Source organism: Bos mutus, chromosome 7 (assembly GCF_027580195.1).
Source record: "Bos mutus isolate GX-2022 chromosome 7, NWIPB_WYAK_1.1, whole genome shotgun sequence".
NCBI classification, from domain to species: domain Eukaryota; kingdom Metazoa; phylum Chordata; class Mammalia; order Artiodactyla; family Bovidae; genus Bos; species Bos mutus.
The window spans coordinates 29,338,714-29,351,438 of record NC_091623.1 but is presented as its reverse complement, the minus strand read 5'-3'; the positions used below and the strand labels follow the sequence as shown (position 1 = coordinate 29,351,438).

General features: G+C 35.3%; 1 protein-coding gene across 3 annotated transcripts in view; it reads left to right on the top strand.

Moving 5' to 3' along the window:
• Positions 1 to 12,725, top strand: part of CHD1 (chromodomain helicase DNA binding protein 1) — a 70,610-nt gene that overhangs the window by 50,958 nt on the left and 6,927 nt on the right. For 2 of the 3 annotated variants that reach the window (XM_070373178.1, XM_070373176.1), the window contains exons 25-32: positions 26 to 156; positions 1,266 to 1,404; positions 1,622 to 1,772; positions 3,069 to 3,191; positions 3,990 to 4,118; positions 4,562 to 4,825; positions 5,178 to 5,318; positions 7,172 to 7,350. In XM_070373178.1, coding sequence (XP_070229279.1) covers positions 26 to 156; positions 1,266 to 1,404; positions 1,622 to 1,772; positions 3,069 to 3,191; positions 3,990 to 4,118; positions 4,562 to 4,825; positions 5,178 to 5,318; positions 7,172 to 7,350 — 1,257 coding nt within the window. The remainder of the gene's footprint in view (positions 1 to 25; positions 157 to 1,265; positions 1,405 to 1,621; positions 1,773 to 3,068; positions 3,192 to 3,989; positions 4,119 to 4,561; positions 4,826 to 5,177; positions 5,319 to 7,171; positions 7,351 to 12,725) is intronic. The other variant, XM_005897774.2, reaches the window with a different exon arrangement.

Here is a 12,725-nt window from a genome sequence, read left to right as displayed (position 1 = left end):
TGAAAATTGTATTATTTTATTACAGATTAGATGCAATTGCTCGAGATGCTGAATTAGTTGATAAGTCAGAGACAGACCTCAGACGACTAGGAGAATTGGTGCATAATGGTTGCATTAAAGCTTTAAAGGACAGCTCTTCAGGAACAGAACGAACAGGTGATATTAAAATGAAAGTGATTTAAAGAAAGAGAAATGGAATTGTTGAAATCTGCTTTTATTGAATTTGGTTGATAGTATGTCTTAAGTTACCTATATATTAGTCTTAAAAGATGCTTTATAAAACAAAGTAAGGCCATTTCCGGGTAATAGAAAATGGGGAACAGAACTGTATTATTGAAGGCAATAGGAACTATCTGCCTGGTATATGTTCTTGCTGGGAGGTAACATCAGAAATTGTTAGTTCTACTGTATTTTTAGTATATATGCAAAGTCACTTCAGTTGTGTCTGACTCCTTGCAACCCTGTGGACTGTAGCCTGCCAGGCTTCTCTGTCCATGGGATTCTCCAGGCAATACTGGAGTGGGTTGCCATGCCCTCCTCAGGGGATCTTCCTGACCCAGAAGTCAAACTCATGTCTCTTATGTCTCCTGCATTGGCAGGTGGGTTCTTTACTGTATTTTTACTATAGTATAGATGAGATATTATAAGTATACACATGTGATATTGGTTTTAACATAGTTACTTCATTATACTTTGTAATTCATCTTAGATAAGATTCAATAATGAGATGTACTGAAAAAAAATCATACTGGAACTCTTATTTAGAATGACTGACATGTTCATCCCAGGTCGTGCAGTGGTAAAGAACCCGCCTGCCAATGCAGGAGACTGAGGAGGTGTGCAGGTTAGATTCCTGGGTCAGAAAGATCCCCTGGAGGAGGAAACGGCAACCCACTCCAGTATTCTTGCCTGAAAAATCTCATGCACAAAGGAGCCTGGCGGGCTACAGTCCCTGGGGGCTACAGTCTAAGAGTTGGGCATGACTGATAACTGAGCACAGCACAGTACATGTGTTTGCTGTAGTATGTGAAATGCTTTTTGTGAATCCTCTTGCGCTGTATTATAATCACTAGTATGTAGTGAAAAGACTTGGAGTGAAATTTAAGGTTTGCCAGCAAGCCTCTCCCGTTAATGCAAATAAGTAATACTTAAAAAAAATAGGTAAATAAATACTACTACTTTTTTATGTAAGTAATAACATACATTGCTTTGTATTTTGTGGAATTATATATTTTATACTTTTTGATATTCTTTTCCAAATATAGGTGGTAGACTTGGAAAAGTAAAGGGCCCAACATTCCGAATATCAGGTGTACAGGTGAATGCCAAGCTGGTCATCTCCCATGAAGAAGAATTAATACCGCTGCACAAATCCATTCCTTCAGATCCAGAAGAAAGAAAGCAGTGAGTTATTTTTTTCTGCTGTAAAATACTTGTTACTCAATAATTTGGACATGAGTGTATGTTAGAAGTGGTTTTTATTCCATGGCCAATTTGAATGAAATGTTTTTAAAAATAAAATAAAGCGCAGTATTTTGAAGTTCTAATGATCAAACGTGGTTTTCAAAATTTTTAATGAGGCAATTATAAACCTGACAGTGGTTGTTAACTTTAATGATAGGTATATCATCCCATGCCACACGAAGGCAGCTCATTTTGATATAGACTGGGGCAAAGAAGATGATTCCAATTTGTTAATTGGTATCTACGAATATGGATATGGAAGCTGGGAGATGATTAAAATGGATCCTGACCTCAGTCTGACACACAAGGTACTGCAATACTTGATTCTGTTGACCATTCTTGTTAAATTGAATTTTTGCTTTTAAATTATATTAGAAATAAAGTCAGCTCGGGGTCAGGAAAGTTAGCTTTGTGATCTTGGCTTCTTTGGAATTCGGTTTTCATGAAGGGATTGAATTTAAATGATGTCTATCTGCTTTACCTCTGAAATTTTGTTTCTGTTATTTTCACAGTATCAGGTTAAAAAGTAAGCCTCTCATTTAATCATTAACCATCTATATTAATCAAGAGCAGAAAAGGATTTTTTTGTGAGTGTGTGTGCGTATATATTTGAATACCAGTGTTTAGGATTTTTGGTGATTTGATGCTACCACACTTGTTATGGGCTTCCCTGGTAGCTCAGCTAGTAAAGAATCCACCTGCAATTGAGGAGACTCCAGTTCAATTCCTCGGTCGGGAAGTTCCCCTAGAAGAGATAGGCTACAAACTCCAGTATTCTTGGGCTTCCTTGGTGGCTCAGATGGTAAAGAATCTGCCTGCAATACAGGAGACCCAGGTTCAATCCCTGTGTTGGGAAGATCCCCTGGAGGAGGACATGGCAACCCACTCCAGTATTCTTGCCTGGAGAATCCCCATGGACAGAGGAGCCTGGCGGGCTACAGTCCGTGGGATCACAAAGAGCTGGACACCACTGACACAACACAGCACACAGTCGTTATAATCATTTCTTTGCCTGGAATGGGAAACACTGAAAGCTTGCCCAATTCTTATAATTCATCTTTTTATATTGTACTTCATGGACAAGTGGGAACCTTCAGCTATTTGTCATTTGCTACTATGAAGCAAAATTAGTTTATATTTTCATTGCAAAAGGTTTCTCACAGTGCCATCTTCTAGATGGATGATACTTTATATTCTAGGTATTTTTGTATACTTCATAGTTAAATACACTGTTTAGAAGGAAGGAAATCTAAGAATACTATGATTTTAATGACACTGACTGCTAATACACCATTATGTATTTGAAAGAAATTTCTAACCTCATACTATGTAATCTCTTTATGAATAGAGGGATAATTTTCTTGTGTATTTAGAATTCATTTCTAGAGAAAGAAATCTTTGTGGCATAGGTATAAAAAATGTATTTTGCATTCAATGTTGTTTATTCTTTTAAGATTTGTAACTTGCCAGCACATTATATGTGTTTTTTTTTTGAGAAGGCATTTTTATTTTATTTTATTTTTTTTTGAGAAGGCATTTTTAAATGATTATTATTTCTCATGTTATTTATTAAAGACAAGATGAAAAAATTAATTGCTTTTCAGATTCTTCCAGATGATCCTGATAAAAAACCACAAGCAAAACAATTACAGACACGTGCAGACTACCTCATCAAATTACTTAGTAGAGATCTTGCAAAAAAAGAAGCTCAGAGGCTTTCTGGTGCAGTAAGTTAAAATATGATGCTTAAGAGCACTTTACTTTTGGATAAGATAAACCTAGTTTACCCCATCACCCTAGATTCCTGTGGTTAACATGGGCTCATCATTGTGTTTATCTGTAATTTAGTAGCTTTGTTTGAATACGGTAGTATTTTGCCTTAACAGCATTCATGTTGAAACTCCAGTGAGTCATGTCTTTCAGAAGAAGAATCTCTTTTTTCCTAGTATTTAGTATGGGAGCAACTTTTGGAGTGAAATGGGGTGTTTTTTGAGAGGTCAAGCCTCCATTACTGGAGACAGGGCAGTAATTGGATTTGGAGACATTGGGCAGCTTAAGGAATAGAAGTATTGAAGATCACCAAGCTTATTTATTGATTGTGTTCCACAAAAGAAGGAAAAAGGCAGTAAAAGAGAGGTGATTGGAAACTAAAGCAAAACCTTTGAAAGTTTACCTGTGACCACAGTGTCAATAACTACCTCTGTACTATTTAAAATAATTTCTAATGCTATCTCTGGTGGCATTGTTTAGCTGAAGACAATAATTTAGGATTGTGAAAAGCCTTCCTACTTCTCTCTACTCTTTTTTTTTTTTTTTTAAGGAATAATTACAGTTGGTTAGCATTTATTCAGATTAATTTGCATTTGATTAAGCTATATCACTTTTGTTGATAATTTCTAAGATTGGTGTACCAACAGACTAAGCATTGGGTAGGAATGTGTGTTCTTTTAGCATCATAGATTTAGTATTTAAGATTTTTTAATGGAATCTGTGGGGTTGGTGAGAATAAAAATAATTATTTTTAGGGAGGTTCAAAAAGGCGAAAAGCAAGAGCTAAGAAGAATAAAGCAATGAAGTCTATAAAAGTGAAAGAGGAAATAAAGAGTGATTCTTCTCCCTTGCCCTCAGACAAGTCTGATGAAGATGATGATAAGGTAAGAATGTGTTTTAGAAAAGCAACCTGTTATCTATAGAAAAGGGCACATGGCATGTTTTCAGTATGCTTTACATTTGAAATTTGAACTTAGGCTTAAAATTTTACTGCTAGATACTGAAGTCCTTTTTTATAGTTTGTTGTGTAGTTTCATTTATAGAATAGAATTCTGCCATCCAGTAGAATATCATCTGTCACTAAAGGGAGAGAGCGAAGGTCCTTCCTTTTCAAACATTTGCCATTTGAAGACATTGTCTCATTTTGTTATGAATTTTGAATGGGATTGGCTTATCTTAGTTTTTATTGCATGTATCATTACTAATGGGATTCTGGATTATTTCTCTCAGAATCCACATACATGCAATCAGTAGTCATGCAAAGAAAAGAAATTAGTCTTTGTCAAGATTTGGTTAGTAATACATTGGCCATACTTGCACTTTTCAGGATGAAATCACTTCTGTGAAACATCCAAACAAAAAAATTAAAACAGAAAGAGACAGTGAAGAAAAAACTGAGCCAGATGTTTGTATAAAGAAGGAACCAGAAGAAAAGAGGGAAGCAAAAGAAAAGGAAAATAAAAGAGAACTTAAAAGGGAGATAAAAGAAAAAGAGGATAAGAAAGATATAAAGGAAAAAGATTTTAAAGAGAAAAGAGAAAACAAAGTAAAAGAAGCTATACAGAAAGAAAAAGACATAAAAGAAGAAAAGGTATGCAAATCATAATATAAAATTTAGAAAGTGACACAATCAGCATATTTACATTTTAGGAGAATAAACTGCCTGTCAGCCCAGTTAATCTCAATAACTGAGTTCTTTAAAAATACATATGCATATCTAGTAGAGTAGAAAACAGGTTTAAATCCTTTTTTAGATGCCTTACCTAATAAGTAACATCATAGGATAGCTTTATTTTTGGTTTTCCCAAGTGGGGAAAAGATAGAATACATAAGACTGTTAAATGTGAATAAACTTTATAGACTACAGTGAGAGTAAATTGTCTTCTGGAGGTGTTAATCACTTTTGCCTTTGTTGTTGTGTATTTGTTTTCTCCTTTCACCAGCTGAGTGAATCCAAGTCTGAAAGCAAGGAAAGATCTAAGAAATCTTCAGTGTTGGATGCTCCAGTTCACATCACCGCAAGTGGTGAACCAGTGCCCATAGCGGAAGAATCTGAAGAGCTGGATCAGAAGACATTCAGCATTGTAAGTAGTAAAGTTTCTGGTTATTTGAAAAATACCTGTAACATTTGAGTTTATATTCATCTTTTAAAACTTTAAATTTAGAGATGTATTTGAATTTGATAGTACTGCATTTCATAGTACTGGAGTTCTTTCTGTTCCTTGAACATGTCAGACAAGTTATAGGATGTTTTTACTTGCTCTTCCCTTTGCTTGAAATGGCTTACTCCTTCGTTTTCTTTAGATATCTGCTCAAACATTACCCTTGTCTGAAATCTTATATAAGGTAGAAAGCTCCCTGCCGTGTCTTACTTTTTTTTTTAAATCATAGTTGTCACCATTTTAAACACTGTGTCTTGTTTATTTGTTGGCTCTATTCTCCTACTGGAGTACAAGCTCCATAAAAGCAGGGTCTTCATTTTATTTACTGCTCTATTTTCTGGGTCTAGAACAATGTGTAGAATATAGTATGTGTTCAACCTACAAGGGGCTTCCCAGGTTTGTGCAGTGGTAAAGAATCTGCCTGCCAATGCAGGAGACACAGGAGATGCAGGTTCAGTCCCTGGGTTGGGAAGATCCCCTGCAGAAGGAAATGACAACCCACTCCAGTATTCTTAACCTGGATCCCAGGGACAGAGGAGCCTGGCTGGCTACAGTGTGCAGCATTGCAGAGTTGGATGCAACTGAGCATGCACCCAGCTGAGTCTGAGCAGCGAATATAAACTACCAAAATTGAACAAGAAATAGAAAATGTAGAGAACAAATATGAATAACGTAAAAATTAGAAAACAAATGTTTTCCCTTTTTAAAAAAGTCAGGCTTGGCTGAGTTCTAATTTTAACTATAGAATACACAATTCCCAGTGTTTCCAGTGTTATTTAAATTATGTCTGACAAAAGATGGAAAGTTTCCCAACTGATATGAAGAAATAGATCAATAAAACAATAAAGTACTCAGAAACAGATTTTCACATATAAGGTAGACACCTGATTATAAGAAAGGCCTTCACAGCAGGGATGTGAGGATTTCTGTTTTTCAAATAAATGGTGGCATTAGGTCAACTAAATATACCGTCTGTAGTTGACCCATCCTTGCATACCCAGAAGTAACCCTACTTGCTACTCATGGATATAGTTACTATAAAATTTAAAGTTGTTTTTGCATTTATATACAATAAAATTTATATGTAGTTTGATTTTCTAGCAATATTTTTAGTCTGGTTTTGGTACAAGGTTGATAGTTTTTATTACATAAATTGGACTTTATTGAATGGTACAGTTGTCCATTATTGAATGGTATGTTGTCCTTTTACTAGCATTCTAGTGATATGTAGGCCAAGGAAAAGATTAGTTTCTATCAAACACCCTGACATCCCTGACTACCTGCAATAGGATAGCAGCAAAATTCATCATTAGCTACTTTGTTTTGTCCTAAGGAATTAGAAGAATAGACAGTTTATACTTGTAGCTATATTGAAGTTATAGCTTTGCCAGTGTATTATATAAAGTTTCTTTTACATTTTATTCTGTATTAGAGCCAATATAGAATATTTAAGTTATACTCTGAAATATTTTATCTTTTAACATTAAAACTGTTTAGAATGGTGTGCTACAGTGTAGAAAGTAACTGCTTTTGTAAAAAGTTTAAGTAAAATCCAAGGCTTTTACTTACACAAAGATTGATTTTTAAATGATAATGGAAAACCTTGCTTTCTGAATAAAGTCTGAGGGGAAAACTCTTGACATTTAAGAGCTGTGAGGTGAGGTTTAACACTCATTTCATGCTACATTTACTCATGTAAGTATCACTGGAAGAAGTAGCTCTGTGTTGAATTCATGCCTTTAATACGTAGTTCTGCTCTTCTGTTCCTATTTAAGTGTAAAGAGAGGATGAGGCCTGTCAAAGCAGCATTGAAGCAGCTTGATAGGCCTGAGAGAGGCCTTTCGGAAAGAGAACAACTGGAACATACTAGACAGTGCTTGATAAAAATCGGAGACCATATCACAGAATGTCTGAAAGAGTATACAAATCCTGAACAAATCAAGCAGTGGAGAAAGTAAGTGACGTATTTTTCAGGACGTGTTAAATTTGTAATTGTGTAACCGTCTATTTGTCTCTTACTTGTGTTTAGGGCTTCCCTGATAGCTCAGCTGGTAAGGAATCCGCCTGCAATGCAGGAGACCCTGGTTCGATTCCTGGGTCAGGAAGATCTGCTAGAGAAGGGATAGGCTACCCACTTCAGTATTCTTGGGCTTCCCTTGTGACTCAGCTGTTTAAGAATCCTCCTGTAATGTGGGAGGCCTGGGTTCGATCCCTGGGTCGGGAAGACACCCTGGAGAAGGGCAAGGCTACCCACTCCAGTATTTTGGACTGGAGAATTCCAAGGAGTTGGACATGACTGAGCAGCTTCACTTCACTGTTTGTCTCTTGCATTTCAGTTTCTTTTTCACCTCCTGAAGTTTAGGTCACAGAATGTTTACAGAGGGAGGCTGGATGTTTTCATTTTTTTCCTTTAAAACGTTTTATAAATAAGTGATTCCTTAATTATGCATAATGAAAAACCACAGGTGGCATCTCTGCCTTTAAATAAATAGTGAAAAGTGTTTTGTTAAAATTCAGATTGCATTTTATTCTTAAAAATTTCCCCAATTTACCAAATTATTCTCAGTAATATCCTCAAATGTTGGTATGCCAATTTGTTACATAAATTTAGCAGTTCATCTTCTCAGTATGACTGTAAAGCCTTGTAAAAATAAATGTCCTCAAGCAGTGTAAAATGCAGACTCTATTTTCCCCTTCATTTTAGAAGTAGCAGCAACACATTTGATCTTAAAATCATAAATCTGAACTATGATATGATGTGATAAGTGATACTATAATGTGATAAGTGGTATTAATCACTTAATGATTACCAAATCCAGGTCACTGTTAAGCCAGACTACTAGACAGGCTAGGAAAACAATAAAATGAGCACAAACTAGTTATTGACAACTGTTTATTAACCTACTGATTTCTTTGCTACATGCAGTGCAGCTGCATATCAAAACAAAACATTTTCATGACACATTTCTGCAGGAGGCATTATGATTTCACTAAATTAAAAAGAAAACTATCCTTATCCCCTTCTTAAACTCAACCAGGACTCATTTTAGAAAGAGGAGATAGGAAGTTGATAATGATCACAAGGCTTTTGTAAACAAGTGAAGCTGAGCTTATGTCTAAAGAAACTGAAGCCTTGCGTGGACGTAGTAGAGTCTAAAGCCATGTGCCTGTAATGACGTGGAGTGGTCACTGTGGTTGGATCACAAGACATGCATAGTTAGTTGCAACTTGCCTAATTTTTGACTTTATGACCTTGAACAGTTACCACTATGTATGAGCCCCCAGTATTATCGCCTGTAAAATGCTAAGACTGCATATTTTTCAGTTACTGAAGAATAATTAAAGATTTTTATGAAGAGTGTGTCTGTATTAGTCACTCAGTCATGTTTGACTGTTTGCGACCCCATGGACTGAGTCCTTCCAGGCTCCTCTGCCCATGGAATTCTTCAGTCAAGAATACTGCAGTGGGTAGCCTATCCCTTCCCACGGGTCTTCCCGACCCAGGTATCGAACCCAGGTCTTCTGCATTTCAGGCAGATTCTTTACCACATGAGCTACCAGGGAAGCCCTTTTATGAGGAATGAGAGGCAGTCATTCTCAAGTACTGTATTCATAGTGTCTAGTTTAATATTTTATTTATGATTGGAGTATATATACTAGAGCTTACTGCTTTCCTAAATACCATAAAAGAGATTATTCCATTTTTCTCAAACTCTTAGCTACTCATACAGTGACCTCTAAAGTACAGAACTACAGGATAGGAATACAGTAGGAGTTCGACTATATATACCAGGATTAAGTGAGAATATAGTCACATTCTCTGTCTTTTCATATTTAAGAGCCAAAGTTAAAGTTTCTGTGTCATTGACTCCTGAACATATTGATATCTTGATTGTTGTTTGAGATAAAATTAGAAAATAAAAGAAATGCAGTGAGTTATCTTTAAAACTGAATTTAATTAAAGGATTATATTAAAATTATTTCCTGCCTTTAGTGTAACAGGAGCTTAGTTTCTCTCTGAAAATAACTTGTGTACTATATACCAGTTTTTAAACCTTCATGTAATTAGAGTTTAGATTTTTAAGTTTATGAAGAAGGCAGAGTATCGATTTTACTGGCTTTTTAGATTAGAAATGAACAGCATCTTGTTGAAATTACATGTTGACTAATACAAGTAGTTACTTCCGGTTTAGTTACTAGGAAAGGGGGAGGAAAAAACCTCTAAAAGAAGAGAGACCAAATAGCCAAGAGACTTTTGTGTTCGCCCTTAACTTCCAAGGCTTTATTCCTCTTTCTACACAGCTGGGCAACTTAAGTTTTGTTTTCCCTCCCACTCTCATCTACCTTGATTTCATATTCCTTGGTACTTATTCATGCTGCCACTGCCTCTGATTATTACCAGATTCCCTTAAATGGTAAAGGAGAACAGAAAGACCCTAACTGAGAAATATTTCAAAAGCAAATTAGTTTTTACTCTGCTGTCTTGGAGAAAAATTGGGGGAAAATGTAGAAGCAAGGAAAAGAGTCCCTTGTATTAAAGGTTGAACTTCTGATCACCTGACCCTGCCCCCACTGCACCCCACAGAACACAGCTACAGTTACTGATTCTACAAAAGGAAGAACTATCAAGACCTTACCTGCAATTGTAAAGATAGAGACTTGATCCATGATTACACTTTAAGCAAATTTTCATAGTAACCATAATTTTATAACCTGCTTTATTTCTTACGGATGTTTATATACAAATATTTTGGCTTGTATATAAACATGAATAGTTGATGAGGAAATACAACACTAGTTTTTTATTTAAAAATCACTTGTAATCTAGTGATAAGCATAATAATGCATATTTGTGTTTCACTTGTACTTTCCTATGCTTCATTCTAAGATCCCTTTAAAAATGCTCTGTTCAGGAAGTCTTGACAGTTATTAGTTCCACTTTACAGAAGAAAAAAAAATGGACTCAGGTAAACCACCTTGAAGGGCTAGGACCTGGGGTATGGCAGAGGAGGCGTGTAGCGCGAGCTTTAACAAGGCACTCACTCTTGCACTAGCTCCAGATCTGGAGTTTTGCCCAAGATCACACAGTTTAGCAGGTGATTATAATTAGGACCAGAATCTAATTTCAACTAGATTTTTTTCTACAGAAAAGATATTTTTAAAGAGAAATTACTAACAAAAACACAGTTTACTAATTCCCTATCTCTTTACTCTTTTCACTCTAGAATGGCAATAGTTGATAAATTCATTTAAGGGCTAGTTGAATTTTCTCAGCTGCTATGGATTTCATTTCAAGGTTGTCCCTGTGGTGGACAGGGAAGCCTGGTGTGCTGCAGTCTATGGGGTTGAAAAGACTCAGACACTACTGAGCGACCAAACTGAACTGAACTGAAGTTTGCTTATAAATTTTATTTCAAGGTTAATGTCATACCTATAGTGAACATTTCAATATCTTCTGATGACCATTTCCCTAACACAGTATTCTTAAAAACTTAAAGACATGCTGATACTCGTGGGGAGGGGGAACATAAAGACATGCTGATTCTTTTTAGCCTTTTGTTGTAATAAACAACAAAATGAAAACTAGAATGTGCTCATTATCTTTAATGAATAACTCAAGTACTTTATACATTAATAGAACCCAATAACATTAGTCACAATTTTAATTTCATTTATTTTTAAACAAGACAAAACTTGCATTTTACTTTATTAAAGTATAGTTGACTTAGTTTCAGGTATACAACATCATGATTCGATAGTTTTATAGATTAGGTACCATACAGTTTTATACTATTGACTCTATTCCTTGTGCTGTATGTTACATCCCAGTGATGTATTCATTTTGTAACTGGTAGTTTGTACTCTTAATGCCCTTCACCTGTCTCACTCATGCACTTGTGCACGTGCCCTCTGGCAGCCACAGTTTGTTCTCTGTGAGTCTGTTTCTGTTGTATGTTCTACCCAACTGGAGTCCGTCCATGTTGTCCTAAATGGCAAGGTTGTATTCCTTTTATGTCTGCGTAATACTTCTGTGTGTGTATGTGTGCGTGCGTGCGTGCGTGCGCACGTGCAAGAGAGAGAATTCTACTTCTTTATTCATCCATCTATGGATGGACACTTAGGTTGCTTCTTTGTCTTGGCTTTTGTAAAATAATGCCACAGTGAACTTTGGGGTGCATATATCTTTCTGAATTAGTGTTTTCATTTCCTTCAAAGAAGTACAGAGGAGTGGAATTGTTGGATCATATGGTAGTTCTATTTTTAATTTTTTGAGGAACCTACATGCTGTTTTCCATAGTGACCATACCAATTTATATTCCCAGCAACAGTGCATGAGGGCCCCATTTCCTCCACATCCTGGCCAACACTTGTTTTTCCTTTTTTACAATAGCTGTTAGGTATGAAGTAATACATCTCGTTTTGGCTCTGATTTGCATTTCCCTGATGATTAGTGATATTGAGCATCTTTTCATGTACTGTCAGCCATCTGTATGTCTTCTTTAGAAAAATACTCAGGTTCTCCACCCATTTTTTTATCAGTTGCTTTTTTATATATTTTAATTTCAAAATAAGCTGTTTTAGTTTAATGTCAAACAATGGATAAAAATAGGATTTGGCTAACTAGTATATAAATTACAAAGATTTTAATATATTTAGTATTGAAGTTGTTGAATGGTTTGATTTTCCCAACCGCTATCTGATATCTTTCATGACTTGATATTAGCTATTTTTTCTTTCTTTCATTTCATTGATAATTGATTACAGAGAATAGTACTGTCTAAAGAATGTTCAAATAAAAAAGCTGAGTAATATTGACTCTACTTAATGAAGTGTTTAGGGGGAGATACACTGATACCTATACTTTTTCTTTGAAATGCAAACAAAAATTAGAGCAATTGAGAGGGATGGCTATATGGAATGATATGTGATGAAGCAGGCACAGTAAAATGCTAATAAGAGAATCTAGGTGTTAAGTATATGGGTGATCATTGTAAAGTTCTTTTGTATCTTTGGATGTATGAAAATTTTCATGTTGAAAAATTAACAAAATAGTTATGCATGTGTATTATGAAAATGTTCCATTAATTTAAATTAGCCTGCTAATATTAGTCTTGATAACTTGATAAGCCTTGTTAATATGCTGCATATTTTACTTAAGTAGCCAAAATTTACAGGCTATATGAAGTATTACTAGAGAAACAAATTTTGAGAATATTACACATATATATGCACATTAAATATAAGGGTTTGAGTGACTGCTCTTTAAATTGCAATACATTTTTGTAGTTTTTGTAAAATTATAGACCCAAATATTGATGAAGAATAGGT